Genomic DNA, 22,757 nt, shown 5'->3' on the forward strand with positions numbered 1-22,757 from the left:
TTCTGCCAAATCAAGATTCGTCCATCAGACTGCCAGATGGTGAAGCGTGATTCATCATTCCTGAGAACGCGTTTCCATTGCTCCAGAGTCCAATGGCGGTGAGCTTTACACCACTCCAACCGATGATTGGCATTGCGCATGGGGATCTTAGGCTTGTGCGGCTGCTCGGCCATGGAAACCCATTTCATGAAGGTCCTGAACAGTTATTGTGCTGACACTGCTTCCAGAGGCAGTTTGGAACTCGGTAGTGAGTGTTCGGTAGTGAGTGTTACTAGGACAGATGATTTTTATACACTACACGCTTCAGCACTCGGCGGTCACGTTCTGTTAGCTAGTGTGGCCTACCACTTTGTGGCTGAGCCATTGTTGCACCTAAACGTTTCCACTTCACAATAACAGCACTTACAGTTGACCGGGGCAGCTCTAGCAGGGAATCAATTTGACGAACTGACTTGATGGAAAGGTGGCATCCTATGACGGTGCCACGTTGAAACTCACTGAGATCTTCAGTAAGGCCGCTTTCCCACAATGTTTGTCTATGGAGATTGGCTGTGTGCTCAATTTTATACACCTGTCAGCAATGGGTGTGGCTGAAGTCCACTAATTTGAAGGGGTGTTCACATACCTTTGCATATATTGTGTATGTAAAATTTGTTACTAAAAAAAACATTACTAAAGGACACCAATAAGAAGAAGAAACTTGCGTGGGCCAAGAAACACGAGCAATGGACATTAGACTGGTGGAAATCTGTCCTTTGGTCTGATGAGTTCAATTTTGAGATTTTTGGTTCCAACCGCTGTGTCTGTGAGAAGCATAGTAGGTAACGGATGATCTCTGCATGTGTGGTTCCCACCGTGAAGAATGGAGGAGAAGGTGTGATGGTGCTTTGCTGGTGACACTGTCTTTATATAGAATTCAAGGCACACTTAACCAGCATGGTTACCGCAGCATTGTTCAGCGATACGCCATCCCATCTGGTTTGCGCTTAGTGGGACTATCATTTGTTTTTCATCAGGACAATGACCCAAAACACATCTCCAGGCTGTATAACAGCTATTTGACCAAGAAGGAGAGTGATGGAGTGCTGCATCAGATGACGTGGCCTCCACAATCACCCGACCTCAACCCATTTAAGAGGGTTTGGGATGAGTTGGACCACAGAGTGAAGGAAAAGCAGCCAACAAATGCTCAGCATATGTGGGAACTCCTTCAAGACTGTTGGAAAAGCATTCCTCATTAAGATGGTGGAGAGAATGCCAAGAGTGTGCAAAGCTGTCATCAAGGCAAAGGGTGGCTACTTTGAAGAATATAAAATACATTTTGATTTGTTCAACACTTTTTTGATTACTACATGATACCATATGTGTTATTTTATAGCTTTGATGTCTTCACTATTATTCTACAATGTAGAAGATAGTAAAAATAAAGAAAAACCCTTGAATGAGTAGGTTTGTCCAAACTTTTGACTGGTACTGTATTTATTTTAAAGTTAGGACATGTGGGAGGCAGAGGCGCTCCTGTACAGTAGGTGGCGTTAATGCACAATAAACCCCACAGAAGAAGGGGCAAGGTTAGGTAGCCCCCTCCTGTCGGTTACTGTGTTTTTTTAACGATAGGGTGACCAGACGTCCCCGTTTTCCGGGGAGGGGTCCCGTTTTTGGTGGCCTGTCCAAGGCTGGAGGTGTCGCCGGAAATGTCCCCATTTTTAACTGTGCTTTAAAAACAGACTGCAAAGTGAAATATTTTACCTGGCAAGAAAGACCGGGCAGCAGAGCCTACCGGTTGACGTCTCAATCGCGTTGTGCTTGTTTAGGCCAGCAGAGGGGGCTGCTCGCTATATCAGCTTCATTCACTCTTCTTCTTCTACTAACTACTTGCTCGCGATAGTTTTAGAGAAAACTGCTGTGGAAAACTCGACCAGAAGCTAGCAAGTGTCAAGTGAATCCACAACATTACCAGAAACGTATTTTCAAGTCAGGTAAGTTACAATCGTTTGAGATACTAGCTAGTGATGTTATAATGTCACAATTTATTATATAGATAGATGATCTGCTCTATAAGGTTTTAAATAGGTTATGCTAGCTAACGTTAGCTATGTAGAATAAGTTAGCTAGCTAATTTAGCTAGCTACTGTTATGGTAGCTAGGTTAAAAAACTTTCACATGTAAACATGCAGTGGACGGGCTATTTTGAAAATATGATTGTATTAAATGAATGCACAATTAATTCTGAGAATATTTTTGTATCTATATTTAGAAATGTAATATATTTAGAAATGTTCATGGATAACATTAGCAGTGGAGAGGAGGAAGACTGGAAAGGAAGAAGAGTGAAGGAGACAGAGGAGGAAAGGTAACGATATGGTTACAGAGCCTGACAATGTATTATTCCAAACAATGTTTTTGAGATAAAATACAAAAATTAGGCAAGCAATGGGAATCTGTTAACCAAAGTATTTGATCTAATAGTATGCTGTTTATTAATACAGATTGGAGAGAAAGGAGAAGGGAAAATTAAGGGAGTAAAAAGAGGGAAGCAAGGAGAGTGTAGAAGAGTGAGGTGGAAAGGTGAAGAGAAGGAAAGGAAGACGAGTGAAGAAAAGAGGAGAAAGATTGGAGGAGAAGAAAAAGTTAAGAGAGTAAGAAGAGTGACACAAGGAGAGTGAAGAAGAACAGACAGAGGAGGTACAATGACTGTTTCCAAGAAACGGAAATGCACTTTTTATGAAAAACATGATGAGAGAATTTCCATTAGTAAGCTCAGGTCAAGACGATAGAATTGTTCACTGCACCCTTTGTAATTCCTCTTATTCAATTGGCAGCCGGAGAAGAACGGCAGTGGTAGAACATCAGCAGACGAAAAAGCATAAAGCCTCTCTGATTGCCCGTGTTGGTATGCCCTTTGTCACCACATTCTTCAAGAAGGTAGAGCCTTCCCAAGAAGAATATGGTTTAGCTGTGCAGGAGGGTGTCTTTGCATACCACACTATGCGACACAATCCTAGTTACAGATCTATGGACTGCACAGCAGAACTGACATGGAAGCTTTATGAGCCAAAGTTTACATGTGCTAGGACAAAATGTGCACCATGGGCAACTACTTTGGTAACACAGGATCTAGACCAGGTTGAATTTGTGTCCCTGTCCATTGATGCGTCCAATCATGGACATGTAAAGCTGCTGCCAATAGTAGTCAGATATGTAAGATATATGATGGCAGCACATCTGTGGAAACAAAACTGCTTGATTTTGTTGAATTGAAAGGAGAAACAGCAGAGGAAATTGCAGCTGAGGTCCTGGTGGTCATCTAAAAATGTAACCTGGAAGACATTCTCTGCCGACAACAAATACCAACTTTGGAGGACTGAATAGGCTGGGGAGGGTCAATGTCCATACCAAAGTTAAAAATGCTCTGCAGCGGGAGGTGATTGGCTTAGGTTGTCCTGCCCACATCATTCATAACACGGCCAGAACAGCTTTGGATATGATGTTGAGTACCTGCTCACAAAGATATTTGGATATGTTCATATTTTCACTGTCAGAGTAGAAAGACTGAAGGGCTTTTGTGAGTTTGTTGGCCAGGAGTACCATAACATTTTAGGACACAGCAATGTTCGCTGGATGTCCATGCTCCCTGCTCTAGAAAGAGTGCTGAAAATGTATGTGTCATTGAAATCCTTTTTTATTTCTGAAGACAAATGCCCTGTTGTCCTGTGAACAGTGTTCGAAGATCCACTGACTGAACTTTGGCTGGCCTTTGTCCATGGAAACTTGACCGTATTCAGTGACACGATCAAGATGCTTGGAGGCCAGGACCACTGTGCTGTGGAGTCCGCTGCAATTCTTAGAAACGTTGAGGCAAAATTCACTGCAAGACGTGATGACAACTTCATTCCAGTTTTGGTCAGAGGACTTCTGAGAGAGCTAGAGGAAAATGGAGCCATGTATAAAGAGAGCTTTCTTAAAACATCCCAATCATTCTTCACTATGGCTGTGAACTATTTGCAAGCATGGGGAAAGCACACAGATAATCAAAATATTTACATGGTCTCCTTTTAAAAAGGCAACCTCTGCGTGAAGAGATCCAGAAGGCAGCAGGCACACTGCAGGAAAAATGCCCCACTGTGACCATCAATGAGGATGCATTGTGTGACGAGGTTACTGGCCTGCAAGAGTTCCTAAAGGGGAATCGCTTGAAGAATGGAAAACATCTGAGACACCGCTTAGTCAGAGATGGAGCACGGTGGTTACCCACTTCAAAGAGAACGACATCCCACACACTAACCTGGCTAGATTAGCGTCTGTTGTCATGTGCTTACCTGGAAGTAATGCACCAGTCGAGAGAGTGTTCTCCCAAATTAATGATCTTTGGACAGCAGCAATAAATACGTTCACTGTTCCTACCAAAGGCCATGCTTATTGTGAAGACAAACTTCAACCTCCCCTGCCAGGAGTTCATGGAGAAGCTGGCCAAAGACAGAGCAATCCTGAAGAAGATACATTCTTCTGAGAAATATACAGATTAGGTTGGTATAAGTATATTATGTAGTTACCAATCTCATCAGCATCTTATTTCTTTATTATGTTAAGTATTTCACATATACTATTGTCTGTTTTTTCAATTTTGCTCATGTTCTCTTCTGCTCTTATTCTACCAGGACCATGGAATGGCTGTTCAGATCGGACAGTTATGTCTTGTCTGTAGCGTTTCTGTAATATATTTGTTTTCTCTGTCTATCACAGTGTGCCTGTTAGACTAAATACATGAAACTGGAATTGTCACCCTTTTTTATTTCATAGATAATATAACATTGGATATTTTAATTATATTGTAATGACCTGACTAGATCATAAAGGAACAATTGTCCAGACAGAGGATTGAGTTTACGAATTGACGGTTTATTTACCCAACTTTACACAGGCTACTGTTTGGCCGTAGCCCACGCCAAATAAATGAAAGATAACCACAAGCCAACCGTGACCTTCTTTTGTGAAGGCCAGACATAAGAGAGAACAAAGGCTAAACCTGGTCTTAACTTCCAATGCTCCATCCCCCTGCCCAACCCCCCTCCACGCCACTCCGCCAGGATCAAATCAAGTTTATTTTATATAGCCCTTCGTACATCAGCTAATATCTCGAAGTGCTGTACAGAAACCCAGCCTAAAACCCCAAACAGCAAGCAATGCAGGTGTAGAAGCACGGCGGCTAGGAAAAACTCCCTAGAAAGGCCAAAACCTAGGAAGAAACCTAGAGAGGAACCAGGCTATGAGGGGTGGCCAGTCCTCTTCTGGCTGTGCCGGGTGGAGATTATAACAGAACATGGCCAAGATGTTCGAATGTTCATAAATGACCAGCATGGTCAAATAATAATCAGGAGTAAATGTCAGTTGGCTTTTCATAGCCGATCATTAAGAGTATCTCTACCGCTCCTGCGGTCTCTAGAGAGTTGAAAACAGCAGGTCTGGGACAGGTAGCACGTCCGGTGGACAGGTCAGGGTTCCATAGCCGCAGGCAGAACAGTTGAAACTGGAACAGCAGCAAGGCCAGGTGGACTGGGGACAGCAAGGAGTCATCATGCCCAGTAGTCCTGACGCATGGTCCTAGGGCTCAGGTCCTCCGAGAGAGAGAAAGAGAGAGAAGGAGAGAATTAGAGAGAGCATACTTAAATTCACACAGGACACCGGATAAGACAGGAGAAGTACTCCAGATATAACCAACTGACCCTAGCCCCCCAACACATAAACTACTGCAGCATAAATACTGGAGGCTGAGACAGGAGGGGTCAGGAGACACTGTGGCCCCATCTGATGATACCCCCGGACAGGGCCAAACAGGAAGGATATAGCCCCCACACCACTAGAGGGATATACCATCCTGAGACAAGGCCGAGTATAGCCCACAAAGATCTCCACCACAGCACAAACCAAGGGGGGCGCCAACCCAGACAGGAAGATCACGTCAGTAACTCAACCCACTCAAGTGACGCACCAGTGACTCAGCCCCTGTAATAGGGTTAGAGGCAGAGAATCCCAGTGGAGAGAGGGGAACCGGCCAGGATGCCCGGCATCAGAACATTCCCGTGATTGGCATGTCGGACCCCGCGAACACTGGGTACTGGTAAGTACAACACAACCACCTACTAGCCTAACACATAACACACAGCAGTCTGTGCGGGTCGCTACAATATATTGACCGCTGAACTGGAAATGTTCATTTCTGAAATCTGGTCACCTTAGTTAACGGCGGCAGGTGTTCAGAAGGTGGGAGAGAAAGCGCTATGTGCTAACTTAGCCAACTAGTCCAAAAGAAGATTAAGATACACAGCAGGTGGGAGGCTGGGGCGAAACCATTTGCTAGCTAACTAGCACACAGTGTCGCCGCAGCCTCCCGCCTGCTCCTTCGCTCCGCTTTTTGGGCACTGTTTTCCCGCAGTTTTCTCCGGTACACAGCAGGCGGGAGGCGAGGGTGACACTGTGTGCTAGCTAGCTACCTAACTAGTAAGCTAGCTCAAAGTGCCACTAACAAGCTAGCTAATAAGCTATCACTCGCGAGGCGGGAGTGACCGTCGCCTCCGCCTGTAGGGGACTGTTTTAGTAATGACGGAGCGAAGGACACGGTCTACCGGTATCCTAGCTAGCAAGGACGACTCCAGTAGACAGGGGCGGGAAAAAAATCGGAAAATAATTATATTTCCCTTTTTTGACCCATATTCAAAATTGTCACACAAGCATGAAGATGTTGCGCTTGGGAGAGGGGGGGGGGGGTCATGAAGGAACCAATGGGATGCTCGAGTGGGACGCCCAGAATTGCGGGATGCAGTTGCAGGCTGTGGTCAAAGTCAAGAAAACGTTGCACAATGTTACTAGCTAGTATCCGCACTATCCAATCCTGGCTGTGGCAGCAATGTGCCAAACGGTTGTTCTCCAGTCACCAATGCCGTAATGAAGAAGTCAGAGGAGTAGCAGGAAAACTCCGAAGTCTTTTTGAGTAGAGGGATGGGGCTCTTATCAGAAAGAAGCTATTTCTTTTTGTTTTACATCTTCATAATTTTGACAGAGGGACATTATAAATGGGTAAGTCAACCTACGCGTTAAATAGCTTTCTGGACGGGAGACTTTTAGCTAAGTAGCTAATCTCTTATTGCGTATCTATATTTAGCTTGCTGTCAATCACCGGTAGGTAACGTTAGCTAACTAAAGTGTGTCAAGCGAGTTAATCATTGTCAAAAAGCAAAGCAAGGCCTGTTCACTTTTAGCCGGTGCTGGTAGTGTTTGTTCAGCGTAAAGTTGGCTTGGTAGGTAGTGTAGTGTTAGCTAGCATCTATCAACCAGCATCATTTGGCCAGCTAAAGTACTATAGCTACAAATTGTGCAAGCAGCCAGTTAAGCCAATGTGAGCTCCGTGTCGGCAGGCGATTGCTAGCTAGCTAAATGATCTTGTATAGTGACAATTCGTGTAACGAACTAACTAGGACGCAAACAGCCAGTTCTAGCTAGCTAACCTAACCCATACATTGCGAAATATTTTGCGTCACTGTCACGCGATTATCATGTAGCTAGACGAAACTCATTCAACAAATGCAACAAGATAAAGGAAATGACCACGTTTTTCACACATTTAATATTTGCGTGATATGGGCTTACATGTAACATAGTCGGTCTCGAGAAGTGAGACAATATCTTTAAAGCCACTGATATGCATCCTCTATCCTGCTCCAATAAACAACTTTTATTGCTTAGTAAAATACAATACAATCCACACTAAAATAAACCCAACCCAAAGCAATTGTGTTGATCAGAGTTGGTCTCGTGGAATGGAATTCAATAGCCCTTTGCCAAAATGGACAATTGCTGTCTTTGTACTCGCGGATTAATTTGCATCCCCAAGATAAACTAGGGGTGTATTCATTAGTCGGATTCCGTTGCAAAATGTTTGGTCTGTTAAATGTTAGACGGAAGAACAACACGGAAATAACGGGAGGAACCTACCTACATTTGTCCAAAATAAACTATTTTCCATTTGGAGTAAACGGTGTCTGTTGCAAAACGTTTTACTACAGAATTGGCTTAATGAATACACCCCAGGACTCCTCATTCCTACAGTCAAATAATGTCCCATACACAACTCATGCAGCAAAAGGGCAATTCATTTTAAGATGTGGAAACAGTGTTTTATGGGGTAACAATAGAACAATTTTTGGATACTGAAAGTGGTAACTACCGTAATTGAAGACCTGTATTCTCAAGGAAAGAACTTTAGTTTCTTTCTGAATTTCACCTTTCAATCAGACATTTTAATGACATTACTCAGCCTGTTAAGTGTCTGGCAATCCTCCTCAGAGGCAACTGATTAAGTGGTTTGTGGCAGATGGCGGGGGCCTTCAACTTCATCCCACATTGAAACACAAGGCCTGTGTGTCAGAACAGACAGGCTAGGAGGAGGACGGCTAAGGTCTGGTCACAGAAAATAAGTGGATTAAAGGCCTCAAACACACCCCACTTCAAAAGCATGTGCATGATACATGATACATGTTGGAAGTCATTTGACAGTAGTTTAGACGTAAGTTCAGTCTGGTTTGTCTTAGAGTTCATCTTACTTGAAACCCCTGACAGTGACAATTAGGGAACCAACCAAGTCTCATTCAGGTGAGACAACCACATTCAAAATAACAGGGCACCAAAGGGAACATAGTGTACTGTGCATTATCAGTCAGTACAACAAAGAGAGAAACGTGTGCTGGAAGTCAACCATCAAAATAGTAAATCAAATTAGCAAAGAGACCAACAGCACGTGATTGATTGCCAGAAGTTAAGGTTGCATTTCGGGACCTGAAACACAGGGGTTCTCTCGAGGTGCATAGTAGACTAATATTACATTCAGATCTGGTTTAGAGAAAAAAAGTAAAATGAACCCAAAGGTGCAGAATAGGTCGGCTCACTTCTGCTTTAATTTAGAAAGAATATAATTTGGGTTTCAGCTGTCTTTAGCATTGAACAAAAGCATAGAGTGCCTTTGTGATATTCCTTGACATTTACACAGTAGGGCAATTCCACAGAAACATAATTCTGCTGAGTCTCAGATTTTCACCTTAAAATCAGATGAGGTTGATGGGAGGTATAGGAGGACGTTCTCATTGTAATGGCTGGAATGGAATCAAAGGAATGCAGAGAAATGTGGTTTCCATAGGTTTGATACTGTTCCATTTATTCCATTCCAGCCATTCCAGTAAACCCATCCTCCTATAGCTCCTCCCACCAGCCTCCACTGCCCAAAATGTATGCCAAACAAAAACCATTGATTTAAAAGTTTACAACTATATGCACAATGACTACTTTGAACAATTGAAACAGAACATTTCACAAAAACACATTTACTGGAACTGTGCAGTTTGGTAACAGAATTCAAATCACATTTTATTTGTCACATGCGCCGAATACAACAGGTGTAAACATTTACCGTGAAATGCTTACTTACAAGCACTTGTAAGAAAATATTTATTAAATAAAGTAATTTAAAAAATAACACAATAACGAGACTATGCACAGGGGGTACCTGTACTGAGACAATGTGCGGGGGTACAGGTTAGTCGAGGTAATTTGTACATGTAGGTAGGGGTGAGGTGACTATGCATAGATACACAGCGAGTAGCATCAGTTTTAAAAACAAAGGGGGGGGCGGGGGGGCTTAAATGCAAATAGTCCGGGTGGCCATATGATTAATTGTTTAGCAGTTTTATGGCTTGGCGCTCTGATACCTCTTGCCGTGCGGTAGTAGAGAGAACAGTCTATGACTTGGAATTACAGTGAAATCATTTTTTTATGTGACCATGTTTTGAATTGAAACATCAATGTCTACGATAGGAGCAAATCAGAAGCACTTACCAATCATGGACATCTATGTTTGTGCTAACGTCCGTGGACATTGAAATCAAGGCCAGGGCGGACTAACCAAATTGAAACTATTTTTCAACGTCCATGGATGTCTGGTGTCGGTCGATACTAAGTGGGAGGGGGTTGTCCAGAATGTTTTCACACTCTCGCCTTTGAGCATCAGACAACAGAAAGAGAAAGAAAACAGTTGAACATAACAGTATGTCAGTGGAAGAGAGGACAGTAGCAGGTGACCCAACTGGTTGGTGTTTGTACTATTTTTGGCAATTTTCTGGTGTTTTGTGGTGGAAAACTGACCAGGTCGAGCATATCACCTCATACTAGATAGACAGGCTAGAAATGTTTTAACGATGAATTCAATTGCCACTACCTGTTGCACACAACAAGCTTCCATTCTCTCTGTCACAAGGGGATTTATGTCTGATTTTAAGATGAAATCGTCAACCCTGTTCCAGTTAACCCTTTTACTTTATTTGCCACTTAATGGGCACTTACTTTAGTATTTTCTTTGCTCTGAGAAAAGGACCAAGTAGGAAAAAACAGTCCACTAGGCTATATACAGTGATGCCTGACACCAGCTTATTGTAAATTGAGACAATATCCTTTCCCCTTACCCCCAATACAATCTATTCATAGGTTGCACCTCCGTCACTCGGTTGCGTCATGCCATTTGTTATAAACGTTCTCAAGCCGCCCTCTACCGGCGGCGCCATAGTGGTGCCCTAAAGTGATGATAAACCCAGTCATTCTGGACGGAGGCAAACTACTGTTTCGTCTAAATTACACTATAGTGCCTGGAACTACGATGGCATTGCTAGTCAAATATTCAGTAAAAAACTACTTTGGCAGCATTATCATGTCGTCAAATTTAATTGAGACAGATGGCAATGTTGTCATTAGCTAGCAAAGTTCATCAAAATTACCTAGCAATTCAAAATGATTACAAAAGTTTTCCTACTACACTGAACATACATGTAAAGTGTTGGTTTCATGAGCTGAAAAGAAAATACATGAAATATTCCATACACAAATTGTGCACGAGTGTGTTTTATATCCCTGTTAGTGAGCATTTCTCCTTTGCTGCGGTGTGGCATATCAAAAAGATGATTAAACAGCATGATCATTACACAGGTGCACCTTGTGCTGGGGACAAAAGGCCACTTTTAAAATGTGCAGGTTTGTCACACGACACTATGCCACAGGTGTCTCAAGTTTTGGTGCTGAGGAGTATTTCTGTCTGTAATAAAGCAGACAGAAATATGGCTGTGCCTGGCTGCCAAGTGGGTGTGCCTATGCCCTCCAAGGCCCACCCATGGCTGTAACACTACCCAGTCATGTGAAAGCCATAGATTAGAGCATAATGAATTAATTTAAATGGACCGATTTCCTTATATGAACTGTAACTCAGTAAAATCTATATTATATTTTTGTTCAGTATAGTTATTTGCCTCCTTTTGAATGTCATTGTATCTCCAAGCCACTGTAATGCACTCTTGATGAAATCTTCATCAGAACTCATTGACGATGCATTGAGTAGAATGCTCAGTTGGGCATCAGTCCAAAACGAACGTTCAAATAACTGTTTTTCTCTATGAAGTAACGATAGAAGTAGCTGATGCCAATGGTTTACATGGACACTGAAAAGACCATTCAAAGGGGGAAATATAGCATGTATGTCAACAGTTCCATGGAAGTGTTTGTGCAGGTGTGTGAGTTTGTATATGAATGGAAGTGTGTGGGATGGTGAATATGAATGTGTAGGAGGGTGGGAGCGAATGGGTGTGTGACTGCATAGAGTATATGTTGGGCGGGAATGGATGAGTAAGTCTGGGTGTAAGTGTGTCTTTGAGAGGTAGGCAAGACGGGAGGTTGGGACAAGCTTGGGTAGGCAAGACGGGAGCTTGGGTGGGATTAAAGGGGAGAAAACAGAAAGGTGGAGAGGGATGGGTTTGGCTTGGGAGAGAGCGAAGGAAGGATTTAACTATACTACAATTAGGGCTGCCTCTGACAAAAATAAAATGTTCTTTCGACCAATCGATTGGTCAATTTTAAAACATGTATTTTTCCATATAGACGCATCTTATGTGTTTTAATCAAATCAACTATACAGACTGAGCTTGTCTGATGCTTTAATCGCACTGTTTGATAAAATAATTAAGGCACACAAATGACTAGAGGGAGTCCGATCGCAATTGATTTGATTGTGGCGGACAGCGAGTGGCTGTGTGACTAGCACCCATTGTCTCTCTCTCTCTCTCCTCCCTGCTGCAGCAACTACCACAGAACATCAATAATGCTGTCCGTGTTGCTGAAGCTGCAACATAATTACAGCCATTTCTGACTGAGAAGTTCTGTTACCGAAATCCTTCATTTGTTTAGGAAAAACATTCCCAACTCCTTTAACCCTTGCTCTCTTTACTTGACACATGTATGCATTGCATGCACTTGACCAATAGGGGCTGACCTATAGCATATCATAATCACATCAATAAATTGTTATAACAAACTCCAAACACCGTAACACGTGACAGAAAAATGGATGCAGAGGACGTGATGAATAAACTCGAAACGGGGGAATGTTTACTGGTTGCTCAGGAGGTAAAGGGGAAGTCAGATCTGTGGAATACATTTGACTAGTTGTGGAAAATACTGGAGATCAAGAAAGAGAAGGTAAGGATCAAGCGCTGTGCATATGATTTGTGCCAAACAGGTGCTGTTAGTTTAAATGATAATTTTCCTGACCGTTTGGAACCATTTTAAACGACACTAAATAAATTAGAAGCATACCAGAGTCTGTAACGTTTTTTTGTAAAGCCTTTATTACAGCGAAGACAGAGCGGTTTATGTATTGTTTATGCAAATGTATGAAAATCATAACTGTATGTAAATCATTTCTGAGTGTTGGTGTGTGCCCCTGTCTATCCGTACATTTTAAAAACAAGAACATGGTGCCGTCTGCTTTACTTAATATAAGGAATTTGAAATTATTTATACTTTAACCTTTTATACTTAAGTATATTTTAGCAATTAAGTAAACAAGAAAAGAAAGTCCCTTTTTCAGGACCCTGTCTTTCGAAGATAATTTGTAAAAATCCAAATCCTTCATTGTAAAGGGTTTAAACACTGTTTCCCATGCTTGTTCAATGAACCATTAACAATTAATGAACATGCACCCGTGGAACGGTCGTTAAGACACTAACAGCTTACAGACGGTAGGCAATTAAGGTCACAGTTATGAAAACTTAGGACACTAAAGAGGGCTTTCTACTGACTCTGAAAAACACCAAAAGAAAGATGCCCAGGGTCTCTGCTCATCTGCGTGAATGTGCCTTAGGCATGCTGCAAGGAGGAATGAGGACGGCAGATGTGGCCAGTGCAATAAATTGCAATGTCCGTACTGTGAGACGCCTAAGACAGCGCTACAGGGAGACAGGATGGACAGCTGATCGTCCTCGCAGTGGCAGACCACGTGTAACAACACCTGCACAGGATCGGTACATCCGAACATCACACCTGCGGGACGGGGTACAGGATGGCAACAACAACTGCCCGAGTTACACCAGGAACGCACAATCCCTCCATCAGTGCTCAGACTGTCCGCAATAGGCTGAGAGAGGCTGGACTGAGGGCTTGTAGGCCTGTTGTAAGGCAGGTCCTCACCAGACATCACCGGCAACAACGTCGCCTATGGGCACAAACCGACCGTTGCTGGACCAGACAGGACTGGCAAAAAGTGCTCTTCACTGACGAGTCACGGTTTTGTCTCACCAGGGGTGATGGTCGGATTTGCGTTTATCGTCGAAGGAATGAGCGTTACACCGAGGCCTGTACTCTGGAGAGGGATCGATGTGGAGGGTCCGTCATGGTCTGGGGCCGTTTCTTTTTTTGCTGAGTTTATTATATTGGGTGACTTTCACTTTTACTTGAGTAACTTTCTATTAAGGTGACTATACTCAAGTATGGCAATTTAGTACTTTTTCCACCACTGTAAATGTGGAAGACACATTTCCCTTATCCCAGCACACAGACCAAGAAGGCAGTTTTCTGATGTTGAATTGTAGCTTACATGGAGAAAAATACACAGTGATTTCATTGTATATCCCACCAGGGGCAAAGCTGGTGTTTTTTGTTGTTGATCAAATTCAAGCTATATTAGATCAAAACCAGACAGGAAATATTATTTTAGCAGGTGTCGTGTCTTTGGCTATGCCGGATTAAGTGATATGACATGCTATTCTATAAAATTCTGTCTCTGTAATTAATATTACCTGATTGAGCTAATCATGTAAATGTAATTAACTAGAAAGTCGGGGCACCACGAAATAATATTTATAGAGCAGTTATCTTCCGAATAAACTCTTAAAGACCTAGTCATATTTTACATCAATAGCAGTCAATATTAATCGTCACCTTATTTCAGTCTCATCTGAAAGTTGTAAATTCTTGGTTATCTTCACGAACCCTGGCTAACAAGTTGAATCAGCAATCCAAAATTGGGTTTAATTATTTATTTACTAAATACCTAACTAATCACACAGAATTACATATACACAGAATGAGTCATACCTTGATTACAAATTATGTCATAAAGGCAAATGTCCCTAGCGGACGGAACAGATATGACAGCTGGTTACTCAAAGAAAAGGGGCTGGGTTTGAGTGAAAGAGCGGAAAGACTGAAGAACAAAGGGAGAAGTGATGTCTTAGGCAGCTACTCTATCGTAAATACAGAATCTTATGCATTCTAAATTACTGCCCATTTGGAAAAGGAAAATGCAATAAATATTTACTCTGAGCTGCGCTTCAATAGGTTGGTGGTAGATGGAAGGCCGTGTTGCCCAACAGAGTCCTTTGACCTTTGAAGAGTGTCTCTGGTGGTGAACGGGAAACGTTGTAGTGTCGTTGTTGTGTGGTAGATGGGATACTCTGTCTGTCCTCTCCTAGCCCACGTTTACAGCGGCCGCTGCTAACTCAACGGCTAGGAGGTATCACTTCTGTAGCGAATAAGAGTTCAAAGGTCATGCCATTCGCAACCAAAGCTCACGCTGAGGTTGGCTTCGTTCTGTAGTTATTATCTGAACCCTTCTGACATCGGATCGTCATCCTAATGTACCCGGAACAGGGAGTTATATTGTTGTCAAGGCTTTATATAGAAAGGGAGAGGAGGGCGTGTTTCATAGTTTATAACCAATGTCTCTTCACGTGGGCGGGCCACTGAGTCGGGCCTAATTCACTCATGAATACCCAATTCTCACATTTTAGAAGCTAAAATTACATTTAATCTTCTCACAAATAATTTCATATTTAAACATTTAAATTGCACAAAAATTCCATGTGAATCTGATAACTATAATGTGTAGACTTTCCACTGTACAGTTTGTCATCCTATCATTGATGAGAATGTCTCCGATGACAACCGAACTGACATCATATTCATTAAGTACCAACGTATATGTTCAACTGGTTGGATTACCAAAATATGGTTCATTTCCCCCCCACCTTCTGATGTTCCCAGAATCTCTATATTAACTAAGGGATTTTCAATAGTCACATCAGTAGGGTAGAGAGAGGGGGAAAAAAGGGGGAGAGGTATTTATGACTGTCATAAACCTACCCCCAGGCCAGCGTCATGACACAGGCGACCTAAATCATAGAAATAAAAAAGGCAAATTCAAGGGACCTCCAAAGAGGATGAGAGATGTCATCTCTACAAATAATGTACAGGACACCGGGAGTTTACTATTCCCAACTACAAAAGACTACTTTATTTCTCAAATTAAGAAAAGCTATTAAAGAATTGATTCAAAAATGTATTTAAAAAAAATGCTCTGAACCATTTATAGGCTCCCGAGTGGTGCAAGGCACTGCATCTCAGTGCTAGAGGTGTCACTACAGACACGCTGGTTCGAATCCAGGCTGTATCACAACAGGCCGTGATTGGGAGTTCCATTAGGGCGGCGCACAGTTGGCCCAGCGTTGTCCGGTGTTGGCAGTCATTGTAAATAAGAATTCGTTCTTAACTGACTTGACTAGTTAAATAAAGGTTCTGTTTAAAAAAAAATATATATATATATTTTACTGGGTTCACATAGTGATATTAGATCATTCTCTGGAATAATACTTAGAAATTTTACGTAGACCCGAAATGTATTAAATACGTTAAAAAAAATCCTTTTACCATTACAACTGTAGACAGAGGACAGAGAAAAGCAGTTCCCCGGTATAATATGGTGTGCTTTTAATCCCATAGCCCTGACAAAATGAATACACACCAAACCAGTTATAATTATAAAAGATCAAAATGTGTTAATTAGAAACAATACAATTAATGACCATTTTAAAAGCTATGAAAATCTGAATTAAACAATAGTTGGAGTGATCCTTCTTTGAATCAACAACCCTGAAGCAATTAACAGCAGTCAAATTATCACAAACAGAACTCCAAAAATAATTTAGACACTGATAAATCATTTGCCAGGAATTGATGGCTATTCTATTGAGCATTTTGGGACAAAGTAGCACCCCTATTTACACATGACAACACATATGTTACTCAATTCAGTGCTTCCTAGTATCAAACAGTTATTTCAGTTCTATTAAAACCAAGAAAATGTGGAGTCCCCTCTTTTTATTACAGACCCATAAGTTTAATAAATTGTGGCAATAAAATAATATCAAAGCTCATAAGCAATAGAATGGCAAAAGTCTTACCAGACCTGATACATATTAAAAATAGACACTTACAAAAATAGAACATGTTTCAGTTTAATATAAGATATATATTTTTCAATATTTGGTGTTGATGCCGAAAAGGCTTTCAACCATCTTGAATGTTTCTGTTGAAAACTTTGGAAGCTTTCTAGCTGAAATAATACATTTAATAAAAATATTATTTAAATGTCCTAAAGCAAAATTATACACAAATAATACATTATATGATGAAATTGCTTTAGAAAGAACATCCCTGTCTGTGCACCTTTCTCCCCGCTCCTGTTTGCACTGGCAATTGAATCACTTGCAAAAATAATTAGACAGGACTCAAACGTAACAGGTATTGGTAAACATGAAAATAAACTTATTTGCAGATCTCCTGATATACCTGACCAATATTGGACACTCAATGCCCCCATTGCAAAAAAATATATATCTGAATAGTTTCAAGATAATCTCAGGATATAAAATGAATGTGGAAAAAAAGAAATAATGGCAATAGGGAAAATTTTAAAAAGCATTACTCAATCCTTTAAGTGGACCATAAAACATATAAAATACTTACACTAAAGAGGAACAATGGGTACACATTCAAGATGTGCATGCTCATCCCCAGAATATTTTTACGTGTCTATTTTCTAAAAATAAAGATAAGAACTAGTGTTGTCACGATACCAACATTTTACTAACGATACCAGGCCAAGTAGTATTGCGATACCACTAAAATACAGTGGCCTAGCGTCCTGTTCGCCCTGAACGTTAAGAAAACGGGAACATGTGCTACTCAAACTGGTCACTGAAATTCACACTTCTATTCAATACAACACATTTGAATTTAACGTCACACTGTTCTGTGTGTGTGTGAGAGAGAAAATCTACATGTCATTGTGGCAGTAAGGGGAAAACACTGCATGATACCTAATTTACTCTTCAGTTGACATACACACACTCTCTCCCTTCCTCACACTCCCTCTTTCTCCGCCCTCTCATAAACACACACCTCTCTCTCGCCCGCAAACAAATACTGCTCGCAGCTTTTATAGTTTAGACTTACATTAGGCCTATATGAATCCTACCTTTTGAAGCACATCTCATGAGTAGCAGACCCTTTTTTTCCTGTGCCAATCAAATTTGCCTAGACCTACTGTCAAGTTACCAGGTTGTTAGCTAGCTAGGTAACATGACTGAACAACGTTTTGTTATCAAACCAATAATTAGCGACCCAGGATTAATTTAAAACGGCCCGCGACATGGTTTGTGAAATTATATACACTTAACAAAAATATAAACGCAACATGAAACAATTTCAAAGATTTGACTGAGTTACAGTTCATATAATGAAATGAGTCAATTGAAATCTATGAATTAGTTCTACATCTATGGATTTCACATGACTGGGAATACAGATATGCATCTGTTGGTCACAGATATCTTAAAAAATAAAGGTAGGGGCGTGGATCAGAAAACCAGTCAGTATCTGGGTTTGACCACCATTTGCCTCATGCAGTGTGAAACTCTCCTTCGCATAGAATTGATTGTTGTCTGTGGAATGTTGTCCCCACTCCTTTTCAAAGGCTGTGTGAAATTGCTGGCTATTGGCAGGAACTGAAACACGCTGTCGTACATGTCAATCCAGAGCAACCCAGACACGCTCAATGGGTGACATGTCTGGTGAGTATGCAGGCCATGGAAGAACTGGGACATTTTCAGCGTCCAGGAATTGTGTACAGATCCTTGTGACATGGGGCTCGGCATTATCATGCTGAAACATGAGGAGATGGTGGCGGATAAATGGCACGACAATGGGCCTCAGGATCTTGTCACGGTATCTGTGCATTTTTAAATTGCTGTCAATAAAATGCAGTTGTGTTCGTTGTCTGTAGTTTATGCCTGCCCATACCATAACCACCATGGGGCACTCTGTTCACATCAGCAAACTGCTCGCCCACACGACGCCATACACGTTGTCTGCCATCTACCCGGTACAGTTGAAACCGGGATTCATCCGTGAAGAGCACACTTCTCCAGCGTGACAGTAGCAATCGAAGGTGAGCATTTGCCCACTGAAGTCAGTTATGACGGCAAACTGTATTCAGGTCAAAATCCTGGTGAGGATGACGAGCACGCAGATGACTTTCTCCGAGAATGTTTCTGACAGTTTGTACAGAAATTCTTCGGTTCTGCTAACCCACAGTTTCATCAGGTGGCTGGTCTCAGACGATCCCACAGGTGAAGAAGCTGGATGTGGAGGTCCTGGGCTGGTGTGGTTAAACGTGGTCTGCGGTTGTGAGGCCGGTTGGACGTACTGCCAAATTCTCGAAAACTATGTTAATGTTATTGTAGAGAAATTAACCTAAAATTCTCTGGCAACAGCTCTGGTAGACATTCCTGCAGTCAGCATACCAATTGCACGCTCCTTCAAAACTTGACATCTGTGGCATTGTGTTGTGTGACAAAACTGCACATTTTAGAGTGGCCTTTTATTGTCCGCAGCACAAGTTGCGCCTGTGTAATGATCATGCTGCTGTTTAATCAGCTCCTTGATATGCCACACCTGTCAGGTGGATGGATTGTCTTGGCAAAGGAGAAATGCTCACTAACGGGGATGTAAACAAATTTGTGCACCACATTTTTGAGAAATATGCTTTTTGTGCGTCTGGAAAATTTCTGGGATCTTTTATTTCAGCTCATGAAACATGGGACTAACACTTTAGATGTTGCGTTTTATATTTTTGTTCAGTATAAAATGTTGGTATCATGACGTTTTGGTACTGTGATATTACCGTCGTATCGGTATACCGTTGAACACTACTAAGAACATTAACAACTTCATAGTTCAGAACAGGAATGCCAGCGAAGAGCCCGGATCTCAATCCCATTGAGCACGTCTAGGACCTGTTGGATCGGAGGGTGAGGGCTATGGCCATTCTCCCCAGATATGTCTGTGAACTTGCAGGTGCCTTGGTGGAAGAGTGGAGTAACATCTCACAGCAAGAACTGGCCCATCTGGTGCAGTCCATGAGGATGAGATGCACTGCAGTACTTAATGCAGCTGGTGGCCACACCAGATACTGACTGTTGTTTTTGATTTTGACCCCCCCTTTGTTTCAGGGACACATTATTCAATTTCTGTTAGTCACATGTCTGTGGAACTTGTTCAGTTTATGTCTGTTGTTGAATCTTGTTATGTTCATACAAATATTTGCACGTTAAGTTTGCTGAAAATAAACGCAGTTGACAGTGAGGACGTTTCTTTTTTTTTCTGCTGAGTTTGAGACCTATCTAAAATGCTGGAGTATAGAATCAAATAAAAGTTTTTCGCTTCACTGTCAAAATACATATGAAGGGGAGTGTAGCCTACAGAACAGCACATTTAAAGTTCTGATAAGTCAAAGAGAATTTCCATCACTTTAGAACTAGCGTCTCATGAATCAAGTCCTCCTTTCTACACCTTTCACAAGACAAATGTTAAGGTTGTTTGTTTTGGTCCCCCTATCTCCTCTCAGGTTCAAGCCCAGCACTGTGTGTGGTACGGTGAGTGTGGGGGGTCCGACAAGGTCCCGGGGAAGAAGTACAACTGCAACTATACAGGACCACCTATCCCACTCCCAGCAGAGGGCCATGAGCTGCTCACAGTAAGGTTTATCATGGAAGCTTTTTTTGAACTGGTTCTCTATGTTTTCATTGCACTTCTGAAATTACACTTGACTCCAATTTTAATGTTCTCACATGTTTTACTTGAACAAAACCAGGTTAGGTCATCTAAATGATCCCGGTTCTTGTTTTGTGTGTGTAGGAGCTGTGTCCAGGCTATGACTATGGGAACCAGAGTCTGTGCTGCGATGTCCAGCAGCTCCTGACTCTTCAAGGGAGCCTTCAGTTTCCCCTACAATTCCTCTCTCGGTACGCACCATAGTCTTTGCAAAAATAACTTTGTCATTCCATGTGCCATACTTGGACATACTCCCGTAATAGCTATGATTTAGTTTAGCGAGCTGCCTTAGCAGTAAGGTAGCTTTGTTGATATGTTGTCATCTCTGCCAATCCAGTTCCCTGACTCTCTCTCGGTTCTCCGTCTCCAGATGCCCAGCCTGTTTCTTCAACCTGATGAACCTGTTCTGTGAGCTAACCTGCAGCCCCCGCCAGAGTCTGTTCGTGAACGGCACCCAGTTCACTAATGACACAGCTGCCAACAAGACCAATGTGGTGGAAGTCCAGTACTACATTGGACAGACATTTGCCAATGGTGAGGGGGCACATTGCCTGGTCCCCTAGACTGGGGCGGCAGGTAGCCTAGTGGTTAGAGCGTTGTGCCAGTAACCTAAAGGTTGCTAAATCGAATCCCCGAACTGACAAGGTAAAAATCTGTCATTCTGTCCTCTGAACAAGGCAGTTAAACACACTGTTCCTAGGCCGTCATTGTAAATATGAATTTGTTCTTAACTGACTTGCCTAGTTAAATAAAGGTTTAAATAAAAAATTAAAACATGTTAATGCTTTTTTGCCAACTCCTATGGTCATTGTCCATAGGAGTTGGTAAGACTGCAAACAGATTAGGCTAATGGAGAGATCAGGTCACAGTTTGAAGAGTGGAAATATACAGTCACTTTCATTGGCTAGCAGTATTGTTGACATAATGCTACAGATATCAGTCAGTCCCAAGGTGTATAATGTAATTTTGGTCCTCTCTCTTGGCAGCCATGTACAATGCTTGTCAGGATGTCCAGGCCCCCTCCATTAACGTGAAGGCATTGTCACTGCTCTGTGGTAAGGACGCCAGTGACTGCAACGCCACCAACTGGATTGAGTACATGTTCAACATCAACAATGGACAGAGTCCCTTCCCCATCATCCCTATATTCTCAGGTAAGATGCACAATACAGAATATGTACCATTTACAACGAAAGGGCATCTGTCTCCACAAGTATTCATACTTATTTCAGTTAAGAATAACATTGGTCTCAGTTTAAAACAGTACAAGAACATTCATCTGGAGTAAAATTGGTACAGCTCACATTTATTTTTCAATAACTCCACATCCTCTGACTACCCCTACCTCTCCAGACGTGCCAGTGTCAGGTATGATCCCCATGAACAACAAGACATACGGCTGTACGGAGGGTCTGGAGGATGGCTCTGGGCCATGCTCCTGCCAGGACTGTAGCCAGGCCTGTGGCCCCCAGCCTGTCCCTCCGCCCCTGCTTCCGCCATGGACCATTCTGGGCATCGACGCCATGGTGGTCATCATGTGGATCTCTTATGTGGCCTTCCTCCTCATCTTCATCGGAGCTGTGATCGGAGCATGGTGCTACAGGCAAGGACCGAAGCATATTATGAACTAGAGGTCGACCGATTAATCTGAATGGCCGATTAATCGGAATGGCCGATTTCAAGTTTTCATAACAATCGGAAATCGGTATTTTTGGGCGCCGATTTGCCTATTTTTAAATTTTTTATTTATATATATTTTTTTATACCTTTATTTAACTAGGCAAGTCAGTTAAGAACACATTCTTATTTTCAATGACGGCCTAGGAACGATGGGTTAACTGCCTTGTTCAGGGGCAGAACGACAGGTTTTCACCTTGTCAGCTCGGGGGATCCAATCTTGCAACCTTACAGTTAACTAGTCCCAACGGAATAACGACCTGCCTCTCTCTCGTTGCACTCCACAAGAAGACTGCCTGTTACGCGAATGCAGTAAGCCAAGGTAAGTTGCTAGCTAGCATTAAACCCATCTTATTAAAAAAACATCAATCATAACCACTAGTTAACTACACATGGTTGATGATATTACTAGATATTATCTAGCGTATCCTGCGTTGCATATAATCTGACTGAGCATACAAGTATCTAAGTATCTGACTGAGCGGTGGTAGGCAGAAGCAGGCGGTAAACATTCATTCAAACAGCACTTTCGTGCGTTTTGCCAGCAGCTCTTCGTTGTGCTTCAAGCTTTGCGCTGTTTATGACTTCAAGCCTATCAACTCCCGAGATGAGGCTGGTGTAACCGAAGTGAAATGGCCAGCTAGTTAGCGCGCGCTAATAGCGTTTCAAACGTCACTCGCTCTGAGCCTTCTAGTAGTTGTTCCCCTTGCTCTGCATGGGTAACGCTGCTTCGATGGTGGCTGTTGTCGTTGTGTTGCTGGTTCGAG

The 22,757-nt window shown here is 42.2% G+C and overlaps 1 protein-coding gene and 1 long non-coding RNA gene across 2 annotated transcripts in view; both read left to right on the forward strand.

The window, feature by feature from the left end:
* The first annotated feature begins 1,769 nt into the window (after positions 1-1,769).
* On the forward strand, positions 1,770-4,895 carry LOC120020138. Its single transcript, XR_005472416.1, has 4 exons — positions 1,770-1,979; positions 2,258-2,353; positions 4,410-4,526; positions 4,659-4,895. It is a non-coding gene; the product is annotated as an uncharacterized LOC120020138 (long non-coding RNA).
* A 1,950-nt stretch (positions 4,896-6,845) lies between these two features.
* LOC120020252 (NPC intracellular cholesterol transporter 1-like) overlaps positions 6,846-22,757 on the forward strand; it is a 29,259-nt gene continuing 13,347 nt past the window's right edge. The window contains exons 1-6 of the mRNA XM_038963790.1: positions 6,846-7,074; positions 20,108-20,236; positions 20,398-20,504; positions 20,684-20,847; positions 21,300-21,467; positions 21,667-21,916. Of these exons, the coding sequence (XP_038819718.1) occupies positions 6,997-7,074; positions 20,108-20,236; positions 20,398-20,504; positions 20,684-20,847; positions 21,300-21,467; positions 21,667-21,916 (896 nt within the window). The 5' untranslated portion in view covers positions 6,846-6,996. The remainder of the gene's footprint in view (positions 7,075-20,107; positions 20,237-20,397; positions 20,505-20,683; positions 20,848-21,299; positions 21,468-21,666; positions 21,917-22,757) is intronic.

Source organism: Salvelinus namaycush, chromosome 25 (genome assembly GCF_016432855.1).
Source record: "Salvelinus namaycush isolate Seneca chromosome 25, SaNama_1.0, whole genome shotgun sequence".
NCBI lineage: Eukaryota > Metazoa > Chordata > Actinopteri > Salmoniformes > Salmonidae > Salvelinus > Salvelinus namaycush.